The sequence below is a fragment of the Macaca mulatta genome, chromosome 5, assembly GCF_049350105.2.
Source record: "Macaca mulatta isolate MMU2019108-1 chromosome 5, T2T-MMU8v2.0, whole genome shotgun sequence".
In the NCBI taxonomy this organism is placed as follows: domain Eukaryota; kingdom Metazoa; phylum Chordata; class Mammalia; order Primates; family Cercopithecidae; genus Macaca; species Macaca mulatta.
Genome location: NC_133410.1, coordinates 114,831,166 through 114,853,586, shown reverse-complemented (window position 1 = coordinate 114,853,586; position 22,421 = coordinate 114,831,166). Strand labels below are relative to the sequence as shown.

Here is a 22,421-nt window from a genome sequence, read left to right as displayed (position 1 = left end):
TAGACTTAGGTCTGGCAGCCAGAGAAATTTCCTCCAGAACAGAGAAAGCAAAATATGGAGGAGAAGATCAAAATGACAGGCAACTACCTATTGTGTGAGAATTCTGCAAACACTAAGCAGGGATATTAATTTAAACCACAAGGTAGTTATATCATGAATGAGCTTGAGCATCTTTTTATACCCTTAAAGGCTGTTTTCATTTCTTCTGTGAATTGCCTGTTCGTGGTTTCTTCCATTTCAATTGAGTTTTTTCTGTTTATTTATTTTTTATTTTTTATTATACTTGAAGTTCTGGGTTACATGTGCAGAACATGCAGTTTTGTTACATAGGTATATGTGTGCCGTGGTGGTTTGCTGCACCCATCAACCCGTGACCTACATCAGGTATTTCGCCTAATGCTATCCCTCCTCTAGCCCCCAAGCCCCAACAGGCCTCGGTGTATGATGTTCCCCTCCATGTATCATGTATTCTCATTGTTCAACTCCCACTTGTGAGTTAGAACATGAGTTCTGGTTAAAGTCTGTTTTATCAGAGACCAGGATTGCAACTCCTGCTTCTTTTTGCTTTCCATTTGCTTGGTAGATCTTCCTCCATCCCTTTATTTTAAGCCTGTGTGTATCTTTGCACATGAAATGGGTCTCCTGAATACAGCACACTGATGGGTCTTGACTCTATCCAGTTTGCCACTCTGTCTTTTCATTGGGGCATTTAGCCCATTTACATTTAAGGTTAATATTGTTATGTGTGAATTTGATCCTGTCTTTATGATGCTAGCTGGTTATTTTGCCCATTAATTGATGCAGTTTCTTCCTGGCATCAGTGGTCTTTACAATTTGGCATGTTTTTGGAGTGGCTGGTACTGGTTGTTTATATCCATGTGTAGTGCTTCCTTCAGGAGCTCTTGTAAGGCTGGCCTAGTGGTGACAAAATCTCTCAGCATTTGCTTGTCTGTAAAGGATTTTATTTCTCCTTCACTTATGAGACTTAGTTTGGCTGGATATGAAATTATGGGTTGAAAATTCTTTTAAGAATGTTGAATATTGGCCCCCACTCTCTTCTGGCTTGTAGGGTTTCTGCCGAGAGATCCGCTGTTAGTCTGATGGGCTTCCCTTTGTGTGTAACCTGACCTTTCTCTCTGGCTGCTCTTAACATTTTTTCTTCATTTTAACCTTGGTGAATCTGACAATTATATATGTTGGGGTTGCTCTTCTTGAGGATTATCTTTGTGGTGTTCTCTGTATTTCCTGAATTTGAATGTTGGCCTCCCTTGCTAGGTTGGGGAAGTTTTCCTGGATAATATCCTGAAGAGTGTTTTCTAATTTGGTACCATTCTCCTCGTCACTTTCAGGTACACCAATCAAACGTAGTGGTCTTTTCATGTAGTCTCATATTTCTTGGAGGCTTTGTTCGTTTCTTTTCACTCTTTTTTCCTCTAATCTTGTCTTCTCTCTTTATTTCATTATTTGATCTTCAATCACTGATATCCTTTATTCTGCTTGATCGAATTGGCTATTGACGCTTAGGTATGCTTCACAAAATTCTTGTACTGTGGTTTTCAGCTCCATCAGGTCATTTAAGCTCTTCTCTACACTGGTTATTCTAGTTAGCCATTTGTCTAACTTTTTTTCAAGGATTTAGCTTCCTTGCGAAGGGTTAGAATATGCTTCTTTAGCTCGGAGAAGTTTGTTATTATTGACCTTCTGAAGCCTACTTCTGTCAACTTGTCAAACTCATTCTCCATCCAGCTTTGTTCCATTGCTGGCGAGGAGCTGTGATCCTTTGGAGGAGAAGAGGCGTTCTAGTTTTTGGAATTTTCAGCCTTTCTGCTCTGGTTTCTCCCCATCTTTGTGGTTTTATCTACCTTTGGTCTTTGATGTTGGTGACCTGCGGATGGGGTTTTGGCAGGAATGACTTTTTTGCTGATGTTGGTGCTATTTCCTTTCTGTTTGTTAGTTTTCCTTCTAACAGGCCCCTCAGCTGCAGGTCTGCTGGAGTTTGCTGGATGTCCATTCCAGACCCTGTTTGCCTGGGTTTCACCAGTAGAGGCTGCAGAACAGCAAATATTGCTGCCTGAAGCTTTGTCCCAGAGGGGCACCTGCCTATATGAGGTGTCTGTCAGCCTCTACTGGGAGGTATCTTGCAGTCAGGCTACACAGGGGTCAGGGACCCACTTGAGGAGGCAGTCTGTCTGTTATCAGAGCTTGAACGTCATGCTGGGAGAACTACTGCTGTCTTCAGAGCTGTCAGGCAGGGACGTTTAAGTCTGGAGAAGCTGGCTGCTCCCTTTTGTTCAGATACGCTCTGCCCCCAGAGATGGCATCTAGAGAGGGAGTAGGCCTTGCTGAGCTGCGGTGGGCTCCGCCCAGTTCGAGCTTCCCTGTGGCTTTGTTTACACTGTGAGCATAGAACCGCCTATTCAAGCCTCAGTAATGGTGGACACCTCTCCCCACACCAAGCTCCGGCGTCCCAGGTCTATCTCAGACTGCTGCGCTAGCAGCAAGCAAGGCTCCATGTGCGTGGGACCCACCAAGCCAGGCATGGGAGGGGATCTCCTGGTCTGTTGATTGTGAAGACTGTGGGAAAAGCACAGTATTTGGGCAGGAGTGCACCATTCCTCCAGGTACAGTCACTCACGGCTTCCCTTGGCTGGGAAAGGGAAATCCCCCGACCCCTGGTGCTTCCCAGGTAGGGCGACATCCTGCTCTTCTTCGGCTTACCCTCCGTGGGCTGCACCCACTGTCCAACCAGTCCCAGTGAGATGAACCAGGTACCTCGGTTGGAAATGCAGAAATCACCTGTCTTCTGCGTTGATCTTGCTGGGAACTGTAGACCAGAGCTGTTCTTATTCAGACATCTTGGAAGCAACCTTCTATTTTGTTTTTAACCATTAAAATAAACTTTAAGTCATTATGTGTATATATATAACATATATTACAATAGAGTGTACTCATTTTAAGTATATAGTGAGTTTTGACCTATGTATACACACACATAACCTCCTCCTTCAATTAAAATATGAAGCATTTCCATCGTCCCAGAAGGGTCCCCCTTTCCCCTTTGCAAAGTCTTTCTGATTCCCAGCATTCTAGGTTGGTAGTGTTTTTAAGAATTTTAAAAATTTCATTTTTTTGTCTTCTGGCTTACATTGCCTCTAAAGAGAAATTGGCTGTCATTCTGATCAACATACCCTTATGTAATCTTTTTTCCCCTCTATCTCCTTTTAAGATTTATTCTCTGTCATTGTCACTGGTTTTCAGCACTTTGATTATGATGTGCTTCACTTTGGATTTTTTTTTGTTTATTCTGATGGGCGTGCACGTGTGTGTGTGTGTGTGTGTGTGTGTGTGTGTGCATGCGTGCTTTCTCAATCTGTGGGTTTATACTTTTCATCAAATTTGGAAAATTTTTGGTTGTTATTTATTCAAGTATTTTTCTGCTTCCTCTTTCCCATTCTGGAATTCCATTTATACATGAGATAGAGTGCTGGATGCTGTCCGAGAGGACACTGGGATTGTTAATTTTTTCTTATCCTTTTTGTTTCTCTGCTGCACTTTGGAAAGTTTCTGTTACAGTGTCTTCAGGTTCACTAATTTTCTCTTTGGCAATATCTATTTTGTTGTTAAGCTTATTGAGAGAATTTTTCATTTCAGATCATGTATGTCTTAGCTTTTAAAGTTCCATTTGGTTCTTTTTATGTTTTCTATTTCTCCCTTCCATATTGTCATGCTTTTCTTTAAATCTTTGAGCATATTTACAGTAGTTGTTTTGAGGTTCCTATCTGTTAAATCATCTAACATTTCTGGAAATGTTTCTGTTGAATGATTTTTAATCTTTTTCCCCATTTAGAGCTTACATTTTCTTGTGTATTGACAGAATTTTGGATGTTGTGTTATGTTGAGTGCCTGGATGTTGTTGTCTTCCTTTAAAGAATATTTGTTTTTACAGGTAGTTAATTGTGAGTCAGTTTGGTTGTATCCAGGCACTTTTAAAACTTTGTTAGCACAGGTCTAGAGTAACCTTTATTTGAGAGCCAGTTTAGTCCTACCATTAAGGCATGCCTGTTATAGGTTCACTAATGAATGCCCCTTGTGTTGAATGAGGTTTTCCTGGGTGGTTGGAACTCATTTTATAGATCTCTGGCAGTTATTCTTCTCTTGACTTATAGAGTCTCATCCCATGCATGCACAGGTTAGTGTTTAATCCGTGTCTCAAGGGAACCCCAATGTATATTGCTGTAGTTATTTCTTATCTCTAGTACCATGCCCTACAAATTCCAGCTGCCTCATCCTCTCCATTTTTTTTTAAACTCTGTTCTTTAACCTCAGTGAGATCCCTGTCCTCTTACAGGGTTCCTTTCTCTCTACCGTGGTTTGGAACGTGTATTGAGCAGAAAGCCAGGGCAATCAGATGTCTTTTCTCATTTGTTTACTTCTCTCTGGGGTCACAGTCCTGTACTGCCTGTTGTTTAATGTCTGAAATGAGTGATTTCATATATTCTGTCCAGTTTTTTAGCTATTTGCAATGGGAGGGCAAGTTGTTTGTTTATCAGTAAAGTAATTCAATCATTGGTGAAAGTGGAAATTTTGAGAAAGTTAACTCTAAAGGGACATTCATTGCAAGGCAGACTTTGGCTATTTTCATGTTATTTTTAATTATTGAGGCTTTATTACATTTCAGTCTGTAGTTCTTTTCATCTTTTATATGGATTTTGTGATATGTGAGTAAACTCTCCAAAGCCTATAGTGAATTTCTGTTCTCTTTAAAGATTCTTTCTTGTGGAGAAGTTATTCATGTGAAGATTCTCGGAATTTTGGCTCTTATTGATGAAGGTGAAACAGATTGGAAATTAATTGCTATCAATGTGAATGATCCTGAAGCCTCAAAGTTTCATGGTAAGACTGTTACTTTCCAGAAAGTGAAAGTAAATTAGTGTGTCATTGGAATTCTTAGAACTTAAAAGAAGTTCACATAGGGGAGTTAAATGTACTTTTTAAAAACGAGAGAAGAAAAGAGGTAGATAGACACATTATATTTTAAATGAAGAAAGTACATTCTACTGGTTTCCCTCTATTCCCTTTTTCTTCCCTCTCCTGTCACCTCTCTTTCACTCTCCTCCTCTCCCTTTCACTCCTTCCTTCCCTCCTTTCTTCTTTCCTTCCATGGTTTTGATGGCCCACCTGCTATTGGGAATTGTTTTGAAAGCATCCTTTGACTAGGAATAAAAGCATACAATACTGGCATTTGTACCTTGAAATCTCTTTTGTTCATATGACTAACAAGAAGAAACTAAGGAAGGAGTGTCATTGACAGCAAAAGCTATTTCTGCACCTAGTTTTTGTCTCTTCTTGTACAAATGAAGGAAGAAGTAACTGCCTTCTAATGAAATTTTGATGTGCTAGAAATTTTAAGTTCTGGAAATAGCTTGGTATGATTTAATTTTGTTTGGAGTCAGACAGACTTCAGTTTAAGTTCTGGCTGTGCTACTTCCTGGATGAGTGACTTTGGGTAGATCATTCCTGAATTTCAGTTGCTCGTCTCTAAATGGAGATGATTATACCTACTTGTAAAGCTGTTGGCAATATAACAAATGATTTATTTAAAGCATCTGGCTTTCACATACCAGTGTCGAATATATGACAACTATTATTATTCTTTGACCAATTTTTCCTCCATTTTTCTTTCCTGTTTTATTCTTGCTCAGGATCCTTTTTCCTTGTAAACTTCAATTCTAAAACTGGAAATATTACCATTTCTAAGATGACCGAACCTCATTAACAATGTATTAATCTTAGTTTATGTACCTTTTCTTGCACTTGAAACAGCAGGAGAGATTTCTGTGTTGTCATTCTTGCATATAATTGAGAAAGGGGGAGGTCTGGTAGGGTGAAGTGCATGTAACCTGAGGGTCAAAAGTAAAATGTGAAAACTACACTTAAAATAGGAGCCTCAAGTCTATAAACCATATATATTTCTTATCTCATTATTTTACCCTGATTTTGTCTATTTTTATACTTTTCATATACATATATATGAGAATAGTAAATAAATTTTATTTAGTTAAAAACATTTTTTAGCACCTTAACTGCTCCTCAAATGAGAATTGATAATCTATTAGTGCCACAGGCAGCCGAAACAAATCATCCACCTAATTCATTTGTGATCTGCCACACTAAAGTCATGAAACTGTACTAAGGGATGCCCCTTTAAGCTGAAAAAGCTGAGCACTTGAATGAAAATGAAAATATTATTTAGAGAGTAGTAGTTCAGTACTATTGGAGATGTGATTTAACATTTTAAATTGTCCAGCATATAACAAGCACTGGTGCCTGTTATAATAGATATTATTGTTCTTAACTTAGAAGATGCTCAGAGAATGTAAGTGACTTGCCCACGTTTGCAAACATGTAAATAGTATACAGCTTGAACTCGTTTCTGTCTGATTCTAAAGTGTGAATTGCTCAGTACTGTACTGAGCAATATATAGCCCATCTATACTATTACACCAAGCAATTCATCCTTGATTCTAGTAATTTATATATTTGTAACTAGAGGTATTGAAACTAGATCACATAAGCCCAGCACGACTCCTTGAGTTTCCTAAGTGTTAGAATAAAAAGTTTTAACTCTATTCATTTTATTTCTGTTGTGTACTCAGAATGGAGATGACTTTGCACTTTGGACATCTTTCTAAATTCCTTTCACATTTGCTTTTATGAAGAGATATGCAGAAACACTAAAGCCAGTTGCTGATTTGGGTTGAGAAGAAATTATTGAACTTGAATAGTTAAAACAAGATGTTATTGTTTTAGAAAACCAGTACATTTATCATTGTATTAAAAGTGAACACATGTGTTATTTTCATCATGAAAAATATAACAATTCTTATTCATAATATGTTTTTGAAATCCTAAAAGAATGAGTAAAGTATATGGGGAAAATGAAAATTGTTTATTTTAAGGATATTTGTATATTGTTCATATTAGTTAATACTTAAAGTACTCTTCTCTTACATCTAGATTTTATGAAATAAGTTTGGTAGGGTTTTTTTGAGACAGAGTCTCTCTCTGCCTTCCACGCTGAAGTGCAGTGGCACGATCTCGGCTCACTGCAACTGCCGCCTCCTAGGTTCGAGTGATTCTTGTGCCTCAGCCTCCTGACTAGCTGGGAGTACAGGCGTGTGCCACCACACCTGGCTAATTTTTTGTATTTTAGAAGAGATGGGGTTTCACCGTGTTGACCAGGCTGGTCTTGGACTCCTGGCCTCAAGGGATTTACCGCCTTAGCCTCCCAAAGTGTTGGGATTACAGGTTTGAGCCACAGCGCCCGGCAAGTTTGATAGTTTTAAGAATAACACATTTTTTTTCTCATTCCTTTTACCTTCACATTATTGTTAATATGTTCTGCATACCTTTGTTGAATTTTCTTCTTTCTTTTCTCTTACTTTACAGAGACCCAGGAAAAAAATTGATGTAGGCACAAATTGAAAGGAAGAAGAGATTGTAGTATAAATGCTTTTTATTTTTGAAAAATTATTTGTAGTCAACAGTATTTAATCCTAAATCAAGCAACTTTTAAAATGATTTGGTATTTATGTCTTTCATATTTACCATCTAAAATCACAAACACAGGATTTTAGATGGCATTTTTATATACATGGAAATAAAAACTCAGAAGTGTAAAAAACGGTATATAACATGAAAAGTAAAGTTTTTCTTCCTACCTCCCATCTCATCTTCTCATATCTTATCGCAAATGTTTTTTGTTCTTTTGAATGATTGCTTCTATTCTGTAAATGATGTGCTTAAATTTCTTAAATTATGCATTTTCCCTGTTGACTCAAATTATTACTTTGGAAGACAAGGAACTTAAATTCTTAAACATTTATCAACTGTGTTACCATATTTCTACTGTTATCCTAATAACTCTAAGTTGTATATTTGGAGCTGGATTTATTGCCTCATTGACTTTGAACAATAACTCTTAACTGCCCACTGTAGAACTTAGAACATTCAGTTTCTATATTTTTATCCTTTTCTGTCCCTTACAACCTAACTTCTCTCAGCTCCACTATCAATTCTATAGTGTCAAAATTTATAATGTTTACATTACGTGAAGTATAATTGTTTTTCCTATTTTGCTTCATGGTTGAATCTGAAAATTAAAAACTAAGTAGCATTTACAGTATTATTATGTAAATATTATTCATTTAATTTATCATACTATTTATTAAGTGATCATCTTTGGACAGACTGTTCTCTGAACCTCCTGCATAGCTATCACCTGCGGGTTTCTTTTCAATGCTTGGTTAATTCTACTTACTTAAATTCTACCATTCCCTCTTTAGTTTTCCCTTTTCATTGTTGGCTGGTGTCCATTTTCCAAAAATATCTAATGCAGTAACTTTAAATATAAATTACTGTGTATAAATTGAAATTTATATTATAAAGGAATAAGTGATTTTATATTTTATGACTGTTTAAACATTTGTCATCTATACTTCTTGGCTGGTTTGTCAGATAAACGAGAAAAATTTAAAAACACTTAGGGGAGGGCAGCTATCAGGAATTTTCTTTTTAATTGTGTAGTTTTCTGGGGATGTGTGTAATATAGGAGTACATAGAGATTTTTTAAATTTCCTGTACGTTTTTATTGTTATTAGACATTTTAAAAGTAAATCCTTGGCCAGCATGGTGGCTTACACCTGTAATCCCAGCACTTTGGGAAGCTGAGACAGGAGGGTCACTTGAGTGCAGGAGTGTGAGACCAGCCTGAGCAACATAGTGAGTCTTCGTTTCTATAAATAAATAAATAATAAAATTCATATCCATCCTATTAGTTTCTACTATCTTTAGAAAAAGAGGCCGAGGCAGGCGAATCACCTGAGGTCATAAGTTCGAGACCAGCCTGACCCACGTAGAGAAACCCCATCTCTACTAAAAATACAAAATTAGCTGGGTGTGGTGACACATGCCTATAATCCCAGCTATTTGGGAGGCTGAGGCAAGCGAATCACTTGAACCCAGGAGGCGGAGGTTGTGGTGAGCCGAGAACACGCCATTGCACTCTAGCCTAGGCAACAAGAGCAAAACTCCATCTCAAAAAAAAAAAAAAAAAAAAAAAAAAAAAAAAAATCCCAAAAGAAAAAGAAGCTGTTATTTGGCATGGTTTGTCAAAGTTTTTCTTTTTTGAGAATGAAGCTCGTTTTAGTTCATAGTATGTCCTTATATCTGTGTATTTTCTTTTTATTCATATAGACACATTTAAGTTGTGGTTCTTCGAAGATGTTTTGGGGTTGTTTAAATTTGTGAACAAATAAAATAACTTTTTTTGGGAAACAAATAAAATGAAGTAACTTTTTTGATCCTGATTAACATATGTACAGACTTTGGTAGACTGTATACGCCTGTTTTAATATTTACGGTTTTTACCTATGATGACTGAACTTAAACTAGCCATTGCATCAGAGAACATTTTTCAATTAGTAAAAAACTTTTTTATGGTTATAGTTCTGTAATTTTAACGTTACTGCTTTAAGTCTTCTAGTTTCACCTTCTAAAAATGGAGTAGCCACTGTAAAAGTCTAAAAAATGTCCAAATAACATTTGAAATGAAACTCCCTGTACTCCGTGATACAAAATTGGTCACTTCAGCAGGCTCATTAACAGAGCACGAAGACCATTTTATGCCCTGTAATTAGGTTTCAGGCCCTAATGCTCTTGTTGGTACCCTAATGGCCTGTAAGAGTTAATAAGACTTTTAGGACACTTAAATTGTTACTAGAAAATGCCTTGGCCAGTGCGAATAATAGCTTTGGTTATCAAATAACCAAGTTTAGAGCTTTTTAAGAGGATTGAAATGCTAGGGCATGTGTAATTTTTCTCGTGGTTAAATTAACCTCCTTCTATAATGTACAGCTTCAGATACTCACCAAACAGATGTTTGTGCCTCTTCAGTATTGCCACTGGGCCTAAGGACCTTATGTCAGGAGAACTAATGTCACGAGGAGCTAATTTAGGCCTAGATGCTGTTTCAACTTGCAGAGCAATGAAGATTTCTTTTGTTTGGTCTTTAAATAAATGAAAACTATTGTCTGTTGTGCTGCAGTAACTGTTTACCTGTGCGGTGATTTTATAGTTTGAATATGTGAAAGATTTAAAACAATTGAAATCAGAACAGTTATATTGATATAGATACATTGTAGATGAATAAATCATATGAGCAATTATTTAAAATAAGACAGTTCTGACATTTTCATAGGCCGGCATCACACTTGTCCTAAAATTATTAAGGTATGTCTTTTATATATGTAGAATTTCAGCTTATATTTAGAGAAATTTAAAAATCAAAACTACTTACTCTCAAGGCAAAACTAAATATGTTGAGACACAATCTATTTGGCTTAAATGTTCATTTGCTAAGTAAACACTTCTAGTGCTTCTGTAATTATTGTTTAAAAATAAGCAAATTAATGTAGTGTTCTATTTCCTTTCCTCCTAAAACACAACTTAATACTGTCATATAGGGGGAGAAAAAGAATAGCATAGTGATCTTAAGGGAAAATATTCATGTTTTGTAACCAAAAAGAATAAAGTTCAATGTGCTTTTCTGTGTGTGTTAGAAGACAGCAGAATGTACTCTGGCTTGGAAAGGGGCTTGCATATCAGCATCATCAACCTAAGAGCTCTAACATTTGTCAGACAATCGCAATATGCCTAAGAAGAAACTATGCAAAGTGCTTCTTTTGGATTATGTTTAATCTTCACACAACTTCAGTCAAGATATGTTATTCTCTTTTTAAAGGATAGAGAAACTGAGGCACCGGGTGGAAGGGGCATGGGGCATGGTTAGTAACTAGCCTAAATCATATGGCCAGTCATTCCACTCCAGTCTGGCTCTGAAAAATGCTGGGTTAGTCAGCTGTATTTGTGGCCTTGGACCTTGTTGCTTTCTAAGAGTGCTGACCATTTGCTCTTAAGTAATTTAGGCATCAGTGGGACAATGATAGAGATTCCAGTGAAAAGATAGCTCTTTTGATCTTTATTCCTCTTATTTCATTAATAGGTGTAGGTATGTAGGGATGGGTTGTGGGAGGAGGCAGTTGAGGAACAAGGACAAATTGAGTTCAAAAACTATAATTAAGATGGAATTAAATTACCAAGAACCTGTTGTCTCTTTTTTGAACCTTGACCTCTTACAGTTTTTTTAGGGTTCAGTCATTCTTATGATATAGTGAAGTATGGGGGAGGCCTAAATTCTAAAATGCTCTTTCTGTTTATTAATTATCTGACCTTGGAAAAGTCATAACCTCTCAAAGCCTTTGCTTCTTTATTTCTTAAAACTGTGGAGTTCATCTTCTGATCAGTAAAAGATCCCCAAGGTTTTTCCCATCTCTAAATTTTTGTTCTAGGAAATATTTTTAATCCATTATTTTTAGCTTGTTGTCTTCTATTAGTAGAAAGACCTAAATTATCTTCAAAGTTAGTGCTATGGGAAACCCAGTTTAAATTAAAGGATTAGATGATTTCTTGGGGATATGAGCACATTTTTAAGTGCTTTAGGGTAACTGTTAAGTGATGAAGCTGGAAGTTCAGTGGAGGTCAATCTGACCCGAGACCTGTGCATTTAGCCACTTGGTTATATGCTTCAAATCAAAATTAGATTAGAAATATTTGAATTCCTTCCATGTACAAGGCATCTGTATGGTTTTCATTTTACTGGTCATGTAAAATTACTTGTAAACTGATAATGAATGTTTATATTTTGAGAAAAATCTAAGTCTTTTCTGAGAGGTTTTTCTGATACAGTGCATATAGTCTCTCTGTAGAATTACTTTGTTTGGTAATACTCACTTTGACATGCGTTAATTCCATTATTTTTTCATTATGTTAATACACATTCTTAGTACAGGTTTTGTCTTGGTAAGAGTACAGTTTGTGAAAAGGAGAATGGAGAAGGAAAGGGCAAGAACAATGAAAGATACTCTTCATCAGCCCGTGAATGTTAAACGTAGATATGCAGAACTGTTTGGAAAACATGGAAATCTTTTAGAGATTCTGAGTAAGCAGAAATTATTAAGAAAATCATTTCTCTTTGCAGGGACCTCTATTTGTGATACAGAAAATACAGTGAATGTTGTTAAATGAAACTTGTTTCTTGTGAGTTTTTGTAAGTCATTAAAAACACATGTTCTTGCTTCCCACAGAGTTTCTTTAGAGGGTACTAGTTGTGCACATGTTTAGTTCTGTGGGAGCAACATTTGTAGTACTGGGATGAGAGTGTTGTGCGAATGAATCAACATCATTTCCTTTAGTAAAATGGAAACTCCTTTTTCATTTTTCTTTTTTCCTCCCCTTTGGACAAAATTTTAGCATAAGGCCATATCCTGGTGTCTTTTTTCCCCTTTTATATAATAAAGGCAAAGAGATACGGTATTACTTTTATGTCACTGGTTTTTATCTAAAAACAAAAAATTCTCAGCCGATTGTATGCTTTCTTCACTTTGTGTTATTGTTTGGTGGAGATAATCCAGGTAAAGCAGCGTTTTAATGTTTTTTTCCTCCTAATCTTTGTGGAAGTATAGGTAGCTGTCAATTTGTGGAAGTGGATAGAAAGGTTAGAGATGTGAATTTATATAGCTAGATAAAGCTCCATGGGTGATTCTAATAGATTTCCTTCAAATTGAGAACCATTTCGTTAATGAATTCTTTTCTGCTGGTTGGACATTCTAGTCCTGGATATAGAACAATAGGTAATGATTTTGATATTTATTCAGTTAGAAGAAGGTCTTAAGATGTAATTACCTAATTCAATTTGATATTTGCCCCCCACACACCTGTTACTCCATTTTTAAAGCTGATATATTGATTCCCTTTGAGATCTTGAGCAAATTACTTAACCTTTTAGAGTCCCAGTTTATTAATTTGCATTAAAGAGATAAATAATACCTAATTTACAAGTTGTGAAGCTTAAATGACATACTACTGTTGGCAGCGGCGGCCCATCTGGAGCAGCCACAGCAAAGACTTTGGCTGCAGCCGGGAAGGCACAGCCAGGACTGCGAGCTCCACCGAGCTGCGGGAGCCAGGAACAAGTGGGAGCCCCATCCCCTTCTGAGTTGACAGGGTGGGATCACCACCCTCTGGGACACAGCTGCAGCCACCCAGCCACAGCTGTGGACCTGGGCATCCCTGCACTCTTGGGGGCCTGGGAAGCCCCCCACCCGACCTCTGCAAGCTCAGAAGTGCCTGCTAATGCTGCCTGGCCTCTCCCCACTCTGATTTTGGAGTGAAGTCATGGCTGAACCTGGGTGCTGTTGCAACCCAGCCAGGTGCGCCCTCACTCAGAGTGGCACTGACACACCAGCCCCCTGCCACCTTTGCCCCCTCTGGACTTTTGGCACTGACGAACATGGGAGGGAGGCCAAAGGGGTGCTGAGGGTGGCTTGGTGCAGGCCTGCAGGTGCCCCTTGGCACAAACAGCCTGGGTACAGTAGATGATGTATAGATAGCGGGAGGCAGAGAGGCTTCTGGGCGGAAGGAGGTGGGTCCACATTGAAGCCCCACCTTAAAGCCAGGAACGGCCTGAAGCCTGGGGACCAGGCTGTCTGTTCTGGGTGAAATCTGGCCTGGAGTGAGAACCTATGGTGTGTTTTCTGGGCCTAACCATGGCTGCCCATGGGCCAGTCAGCACACACTTCCTCCCTCCTGAGCCCATAAAAACCTGGGATTCAACCAGACTCGGGAAGACGGGACAACCTGCCTGCGATAGGAACTACCCACTTTGGGTCTCCTCTCCACTGAGGGCTGCAGTCTCAGTGGGCCTCAGGCTCAATGGGATGACCTGCCTGTGGATAGGAGCTACCTACTTCTGATCTTGTGAGATCTGTACTGTCAGTAAAGCACCTTGCCTTGCTCACCCTCCATTTGCCCAGGTACCTCAGTCTTCCTCTATATGGGAGAACTCCAGACCCCCCAAATGGTGAAACTGAAGGAACCCTAAGGCAAACAAGGCTGAAATATGCTACCTTCTGATCCTGCTCACCACATTGCAGGCAACAAGGAGAAGAGAAGAGCTGGGCGCCTTCAGGGATCCCAGACTTAATGGCTCCCTGAGCCAGGGCTGTGACATCCTCTTTGGGGCTCTGCACTTCCTGGTGCCTCCAAGCTTCTAAGTGCCACCATGTTTCCTGGAGCCTCCAGTGGAAGCCACTTGCAGTGTTTGCCCGGTCCAGCTGCAGCCTCACAGGGAGCCAGTGCCTGTGCTGGTGCCCAGAGTTGCCTGCTCCTTGCCACTTTGTGCCTGGTTTGCCCTTGGCGTGCATGGGATCCAGGCTTAGCATGAGCGGAGTGCAGCCTGCCAGGCCAAGTGGGTGGAAGGAGCCCAGCGGGCTAAGCAAAACTCGCGAAAAGGCGCCGCTGGCTACAGAGATTTCCAGCTGGAAAAACGACAGCTGAAGAATCCTGTGGCACTATTACTGAGCCATAGGTTTAAAGTATTTCAAAATTTTACTAGATATTACCAAAGTGTCTTTTGCAGTGATTGTATCATCAGTGTATGAGAGTAAATGCTTCCTAAATAATAGTTTATTATTTTTTTGCCAATCTGATACGTAAAAGATGATTTATCTTGTTTTAATTCTTTATTTTTCTGCTTACTACTGGGTTGGAGCATCTTTCTTGTATTTTTATTGGATTATTTGTATCTTCCCTTCTGTGAATTGAGTATATAAATTGTTTGCACTTTTTCTATTGGGGTTGACATTCTTTTGGTATACCAGAGTTTTTGGATAATAATCCTTTATTATTTAGGTTGCAAATATTCTCTATTTGCAGAGATGCTATATTGACTTTTGGCTTACGGAGGTTTTAAATTTTGATGTATCCCATTTTATCAGTGTTTTTTATACATGACTTTAGTGTTTTGATTCTAGTTTAAAGATTTCTTACCTCTTGGTCAGAAAGATGTTTTTATTTTCTTTTCACTCTTTTATATTTTATTATCTTTACAATCGAGTCTTGAATTTATGTGGAATTTACATTGTCCATGTATACATTTTTTCTAACACTGCTGAACAGAAAGTCATTTTCTTCCTACTGTTTTGGAATGTCTTTCTTACGCATTTCATTATACAGGAGTCTGTTTCTGGATTCTATATGGTGTCAGTGATATAATCCTATGCCAGCGTCATGTTATTTTAATTATGAAGTCTTGTAATAAGGCATATATGAGACTAATCTTCCAACTTTTGTTCTACTTTTTCATACTTGATTTTTCTTATGCCTTTATTCTTTTTTTTTTCTTTTTATACTTTAAGTTCTAGGGTACATGTGCACAAAGTGCAGGTTTGTTACATAGGTATACATGTGCCATGTTGATTTGCTGTACCCATCAACTGGTCATTTACATTAGGTATTTCAACTAATACTATCCCTCCTTCAGCCCCACACCCCCCAACAGGCCCTGGTGTGTGATGGTGTGATGTTCCCCGCCCTATGTCCTTGTGTTCTCATTGTTCAACTCCCAACTATGAGTGGTGTTTGGTTTTCTGTCATTGTGATAGTTTCCTCAGAATGATGGTTTCCAGCTTCATCCATGTCCCTGCAAAGGACATGAACTCATCCATTTTTGTGCCTGCATAGTATTCAGTGGTGTATATGTGCCACATTTTCTTAATCCAGTCTATCATTGATGGACATTTGGGTTGTTTCCAAGTCTTTGCTATTGTGAATAGTACTGCATTAAACATACGTGTGCATGTGTCTTTATAGCAGCATGATTTACAATTCTTTTGGGTATATACCCAGTAATGGGATCACTGAGTCAAATGGTATTTCTTGTTCTAGATCCTTGAGGAATCGCCACACTGTCTTCCACAGTGGTTGAACTAATTTACACTCCCACCAACAGTGTAAAGGCTTCCTATTTCTGCACATCCTCTCCAGCATCTGTTGTTTCCTGACTTTTTAATGATTGCCATTCTAACTGGCATGAGATGGTTTCTCATTGTGGTTTTGAATTGCCTTTCTCTGATGACCAGTGATGATGAGCATGTTTTTATGTGTCTGTTGGCTGCATATGTGTCTTCTTCTGTGAAGTGTCTGTTCATATCCTTTGCCCACTTTTTGATGGGGTTTTTCCTTGTAAATTTATGTAAGTTCTTTGTAGATACTGGATATTAGCCCTTTGTCAGATGGGTAGATTGCAAAAAATTTTCTCCCATTCTGTAGGTTGCCTGTTCACTCTGATGAGAGTTTATTTTGCTGTGCAGAAGTTCTTTAGTTTAGTTAGATCCCATTTGTCAATTTTGGCTTTTGTTGCCATTGCTTTTGGTGTTTTAGTCATGAAGTCTTTGCCTATGCCTGTGCCCTGAATGGTATTGCCTAGGTTTTCTTCTAGGGTTTTTATGGCTTTAGGTCTTACATTTAAGTCTTTAATCCATCTCGAGTTAATTTTTGTATAAGGTGTAAGGAAAGGATCCAGTTTCAGCTTTCTACATATGGCTAGCCAGTTTTCCCAGCACCATTTATTAAATAGGGAATCCTTTCCCCGTTGCTTCTTTTTGTCAGATTTGTCAAAGGTCAGATGGTTGTAGATGTGTGGTATTATTTCTGAGGGCTCTGTTCTGTTCCATTTGTCTATATCTCTGTTTTGGTACCAGTTCCATGCTATTTTGGTTACTGTAACCTTGTAGTATAGTTTGAAGTCAGGTAGCATGATGCCTCCAGCTTTGTTCTTTTTGCTTAGGATTGTCTTGAGGGCTCTTTTTTGGTTCCATATGAACTTTAAAGTAGTTTTTTCCAATTCTGTGAAGAAAGTCATTGGCAGCTTCATTGGGATGTCACTGAATCTATAAATTACCTTGGACATTATGGCCATTTTCACAATACTGATTATTTCTCTCCATGAGCATGGAATGTTCTTGCATTTGTTTGTGGCTTCTTTTATTTTGTTGAGCAGTGGTTTGTAGTTCTTGAAGAGGTCCTTCACATTCCTTGTAAGTTGGATTCCTAGGTATTTTATTCTCTTTGTAGCAATTGTGAATGGGATTTCACTCATGATTTGACTCTCTGTTCGTCTGTTATTGGTGTACAGGAATGCTCATGATTTTTGCACATTGATTTTGTATCCTGAGGCTTTGCTGAATTTGCTTATCAGCTTAAGGAGATTTTGGACCGAGACGATAGGGTTTTCTAAATATGCAATCATGTCTTCCACAAACAGGGACAATTTGACTTCCTCTTTTCCTTATGGAATACCCTTTATTTCCTTCTCTTGCCTGATTGTCCTGGCAAGAACTTCTAACACTGTGTTGAATAGGAGTGGTGAGAGAGGGCATCTTTGTCTTGTGCCGATTTTCAAGGGGAATGCTTCCAGTTTTTGCCCATTCAGTATGATATCGGCTGTAGGTTTGTCATAAATAGCTCTTATTATTTTGAGACCTCTTTGTAGGTCTCTAAGGACTTGCTTTATGAATCTGAGTGCTCCCATATTTGGGTGCATATATATTTAAGATAGTTAGCTCTTCTTGTTGAATTGATTCCTTTACCATTATGTAATAGCCTTCTTTGTCTCTTTTGATCTGTGTTGGTTTAAGGTCTGTTTTATCAGAGACTAGGATTGCAACCCTTGCTTTTTTTTCTTTTTTTTTTTTTTTTTTTTTTTTGCTTTTCATTTGCTTGATAGATCTTCCTCCATCCTTTATTTTGAGCAAAGTGCACATGAGATGGGTCTCCTGAATACAGCACACTGATAGGTCTTGACTGTTTATCCAATTTGCTAGTCTGTGTCTTTTAATTGGGGCATTTAGCCCATTTACATTTAAGGTTAATATTGTTATATGTGAATTTGGTCCTGTCACTATGATGTTAGCTGGTTATTTTGCCCATTAATTCATGCAGTTTCTTCATAATGTTGATGGTCTTTACAATTTGGCATGTTTTTGCAGTGGCTGGTACCAGTTCTTCCTTTACATGTTTAGTGCTTCCTTCAGGAGCTCTTGTAAGGCTGGCCTAGTGGTGACAAAATCTCTCAGCATTTGTTTGTCTGTAAAGGATTTTATTTCTTCTTCACTTATGAAGCTTAGTTTGGCTGGATATGAGATTCTGGGTTGAAAGTTCTTTTCTTTAAGAATGTTGAATATTGGCCCCCACTCTCCTCTGACTTGCAGGGTTTCTGCAGAGAGATCAGCTGTTAGTCTGATAGGCTTCCCTTTGTGGGTAACCCGACCTTTCTCTCTGGCTGCCCTTAACATTTTTCCCTTCATTTCAACCTTGGTAAATCTGACATCATGTGTGTTGGGGTTGCTCTTCTCAAGGTGTATCTTTGTGGTGGTCTCTGTATTTCCTGAATTTAAATTTTGGCTTGCCTTGTTAGGTTGGGGAAGTTCTTCTGAATAATATCCTGAAGAGTGTTTTCTAACTTGGTTCCATTCTCCCTGTCACTTTCAGGTACACCAATGAAACATAGATTTGGTCTTTTCACATAGTCCCATATTTCTTGGAGGCTTTGTTTGTTTCTTTTCACTTTTCTCTCTAATCTTGTCTTCTCTCTTTATTTCATTAATTTAATCTTCAATCACTGATACCCTTTCTTCCACTTCATCAAATCAGCTGTTGAAGCTTGTGCATGTGTCATGAAGCTCTTGTGCTGTGGTTTTCAGCTCCATCAGGTCATTTAAGGTCTTCTCTACACTGTTTATTCTAGTTAGCCATTCATCTAACCTTTTTTCAAGGTTTTTAGCTTCCTTGCGATGGGTTAGAACATGCTCCTTAAGCTCGGAGAAGTTTGTTATTACTGACCTTCTGAAGTCTACTTCTGTCAACTCATGAAACTCATCCATCCAGCTTTGTTCTGTTGCTGGCAAGGAGCTGCGTTCCTTTAGAGGATAAGAGGTGCTCTGGTTTTTTGATTTTTCAGCTTTTCTGCTCTGGTTTCTCCCCATCTTTGTGGTTTTATCTACTTTTAGTCTTTGATGTTGGTGACCTACAGATGGGGTTTTGCTGTAGATGTCCTTTTTTGTTGATGTTGATGCCATTCCTTTCTGTTTGTTGGTTTTCCTTCTAACAGGCCCCTCAGCTGCATGTTTGCTGGAATTTGCTGGAGGTCCACTCCAGACACTGTTTGCCCGGGTATCACCAGCGGAGGCTGCAGAATAGCAAATATTGCAGAACAGCAAATATTGCTGCCTGATCCTTCCTCTGGAAGCTTTGTCCCAGAGGAGCACCCGCCTGTATGAGGTGTCTGTCGGATCCTACTGGGAGGTGTCTCCCAATCAGGCTACATGGGGTTCAGTGACCAACTTGAGAAGGCTGTCTCTCTGTTCTCAGAGCTTGAATGCCATGCTGGGGGAACCACTGCCTTCTTCAGAGCTGTCAGACAGGGACCTTTAAGTCTGCAGAAGTTTCTGCTGCCTTTTGTTCAGCTATGCCCTGCCCACAGAGGTGGAGTCTATAGAGGCTGTAGGCCTTGCTGAGCTGCACTGAGTTCTGCCCAGTTCGAGCTTCCCTGCCGCTTTGTTTAGCTATTCAAGCCTCAGCAGTGGTGGATGCCCCTCCCCCCGCCAGGCTGCAGTCTCGCAGGCCGATCTCAGACTGCTGCTCTAGCAGTGAACAAGGCTCCGTGGGCGTGGGACCCACTGAGCCAGGCACAGGAGGGAATACCCCAGTCTGCCAGTTGTGAAGACTGTGGGAAAAATGCACTATTTGGGCATAGTGTACCATTCCTCCAGGTACACTCTGTCACAGCTTCCCTTGCCTAGGAAAGAGAAACCCCTGACCCCTTGCACTTCCCAGGTGAGGCGATGCCCCGGTCTGCTTCTGCTCACCCTCAGTGGGCTGCACCCACTGTCCAACCAGTCCCAATGAGATGAACCATGTACCTCAGTTTGAAATGCAGATATCACCCATCTTCTGCATCGATCTCTCTGGGAGCTGCAAAGCAGAGCTGTTCCTATTCAGCCGTCTTGGAAGTGACTGCCTTTATTCTTGTGTACAGGTTTTAGAATCCTAATTGTCAAGGATTTTTGGTATCTTTAAAACATTAATTTTTATATCAGTTGTTGATATATGTTTCCCATTTATTCAGGAATTCTTTTATATATTTTATATCTTGTATATCTTTTGGCACAGTTTTAAAACATGTTAAATAGGTGTGTTTTAACTTATTTTAAAGGGAGAAAGCATTCATTTATACTTGGAATTTTGCCATTCTTAACTATTACAGTTGTGTTTTAGTCATATATACATTCTAAACTTTGTCATCTTGTTCTTCACTGATCTTTCTTATTAAGTTGGTACCACAATTTGTCACCAGATTCCCTCAATTTGACCTCAAATATCTTTTAGTCCATTCCCTCCTTCTTCCTGTTGTCTTAAATTATATCTTACTTTTCCATTGAATCAGTGTTAACATTTCTCTAGTTAGCCTCCTGACAAAAAAATTTATCTCCCACACTGTTTACCAGACTTATCTTATTTTAAAGACAACATATTAAAAAATGTTTTGACTTCTCAGAGCTTACAGAAAAATCCAGTTTCTCTAACTTAGTAAAATACTTTTTATTTTCTAGCCATTCACACTATTTATCCAAAGTTCTTAACACACTGAGATTTTCACCCTTTCTTATACATACCAGGTAGTTTTGCACCTTAGTAGTTTTATCTTTTGAGAACCAGTTTAAATATCATCTCTCAGTGAATTGCCTTTGACTCCACAAGGCAAAAGCAGTTGGTTAATTGCCACTTTTTTTGCTTCCACATTATTTTGTTTGATTCTGTAAAATGTCTTTGATTTCACAGATTTATAATTTGTTTGTTTCCTTATCTACCCACCTATCTAGATTATGAACTCTTTCAGGGCTGGGACTTTCTCTCATTTATATTTTTTAGCTCACTTTGAGGTATAAATTACATCCAGTCAAATTCACCCCATTTTAAGTATACAATTCAGTGAGTTTTGATAACTATATATAGTCTTCTAGCAACGATCACATTCATAATACAAAACATTTCCATAACCCCCAAAATTCCCACATAACCCTGTGCAATCAATCCCTTCTTCCTACCATAGGCCATTATCAAACACTGATCTACTTTCTGTCACAATAGTTTGCCTTTTCTAGAATTACCTATCAATGGACTCTGGCATCAGTGATCATTCACATGGCTGGGTATATGACTTCTTTCTCTTAACTAATGCTTTGGAGATTCATGCATATTGTTGCATGTATCAGGGTGGTTCTTCCTAATTTATTATTGAACTGTCTTCCATTTTTTAGATATACCACAGTTTATCCATTCACATGTTGTTGGAAATACCGGTTTCCAGTTTCGGGCTAATATGAATAAAGTTGCTATGAGCAGAGAGGTACAAGTCTTTATGTGAACATGTTTTCATTTCCGGTGGGGAAATACTCAGGAATAATTTTGCTGAGTAAGATGGCAATTATATGTTTAACATTGTAAGAAACTGTCAAATTGTTTACCAGAGTGGCTCTACCATTTGTATTTCTACCAGCAGTGTATCCAGTTGCTGTCAGAACATGTGTTCATTCTTTATACTTTGTTACAGATTGTCTTAAATAACAAAATGTTTTTTAAAGACATTTCCTGTACATATATGTCTTTCACATTTGCCCACATATTTGCCATTTTCATACCCATGTATTTTGTTTCTTCCTGAAGATCTGTAGATCTCAGTTTCCACCTGGTGTCATTCTCTTTCAGTTCAAGGACTTTCACATATGCTTGTAGTGCAGTCCTGCTGGTGGCAAATTTTCTCCATTTTTATTTATCTAAAATAATCTTTTTTTGCCTTTGTTTTAGAAATACAATTTTGCTTGATGTTGAATTTAAAGTTATAGGGTTTTTTTTAAGCTTTATATTGATGTTCGATTTTCTTTCGGGCCCATTGCTTCTAATAAAAAGTGAACAGCCATTTGTATTGTTACCTCATATACAGTTGACCCCTGAACAACATGGGTTTTAACTGTACAGGTCCACTTATACATGGATTTCTTTCAACCAAATGTGGATTGAAAATAACAGTATTCTCAGGTTGCAAAACACAGTATAATGAGGGTCTACTTTTCATATAGCTGGTTTCTGCAGGGCTACTGTGAGACTTTCATATGCATGGATTTTCGGGGAGCAGATGGTGGTCCTGGAACTAATCCTTCATGTACACTTTGTTACTAGTGTATAATGTATTATTTTTTTCTGTTTTAAAGATTTTCTCCTTTGGATTTCAGCAATTTTTTTTTTCTTTGATGTGCTAAGGTTGCCTTTTGTTTGTATTTATTCTGCTTAGGGTATACTGAGCTTTGTGGGTCTGTAAGTTCCTGTTTTTCCACCGTATTTGGGAAATGTTTGCCACTATTATTTCACTTTTGGGGGGGCTCCGTTTTCTCTCCTGCATTCTGAGA

General features: G+C 38.5%; 1 protein-coding gene across 2 annotated transcripts in view; it reads left to right on the top strand.

Annotated features, from left to right (window-relative positions):
- The window catches only part of PPA2 (inorganic pyrophosphatase 2), a 111,491-nt gene that overhangs the window by 44,825 nt on the left and 44,245 nt on the right, over positions 1–22,421 (top strand). For both annotated transcript variants that reach the window (XM_015138926.3, XM_028848657.2), the window contains one exon: positions 4,767–4,893. In XM_015138926.3, the coding sequence (XP_014994412.1) occupies positions 4,767–4,893 (127 nt within the window). The remainder of the gene's footprint in view (positions 1–4,766; positions 4,894–22,421) is intronic.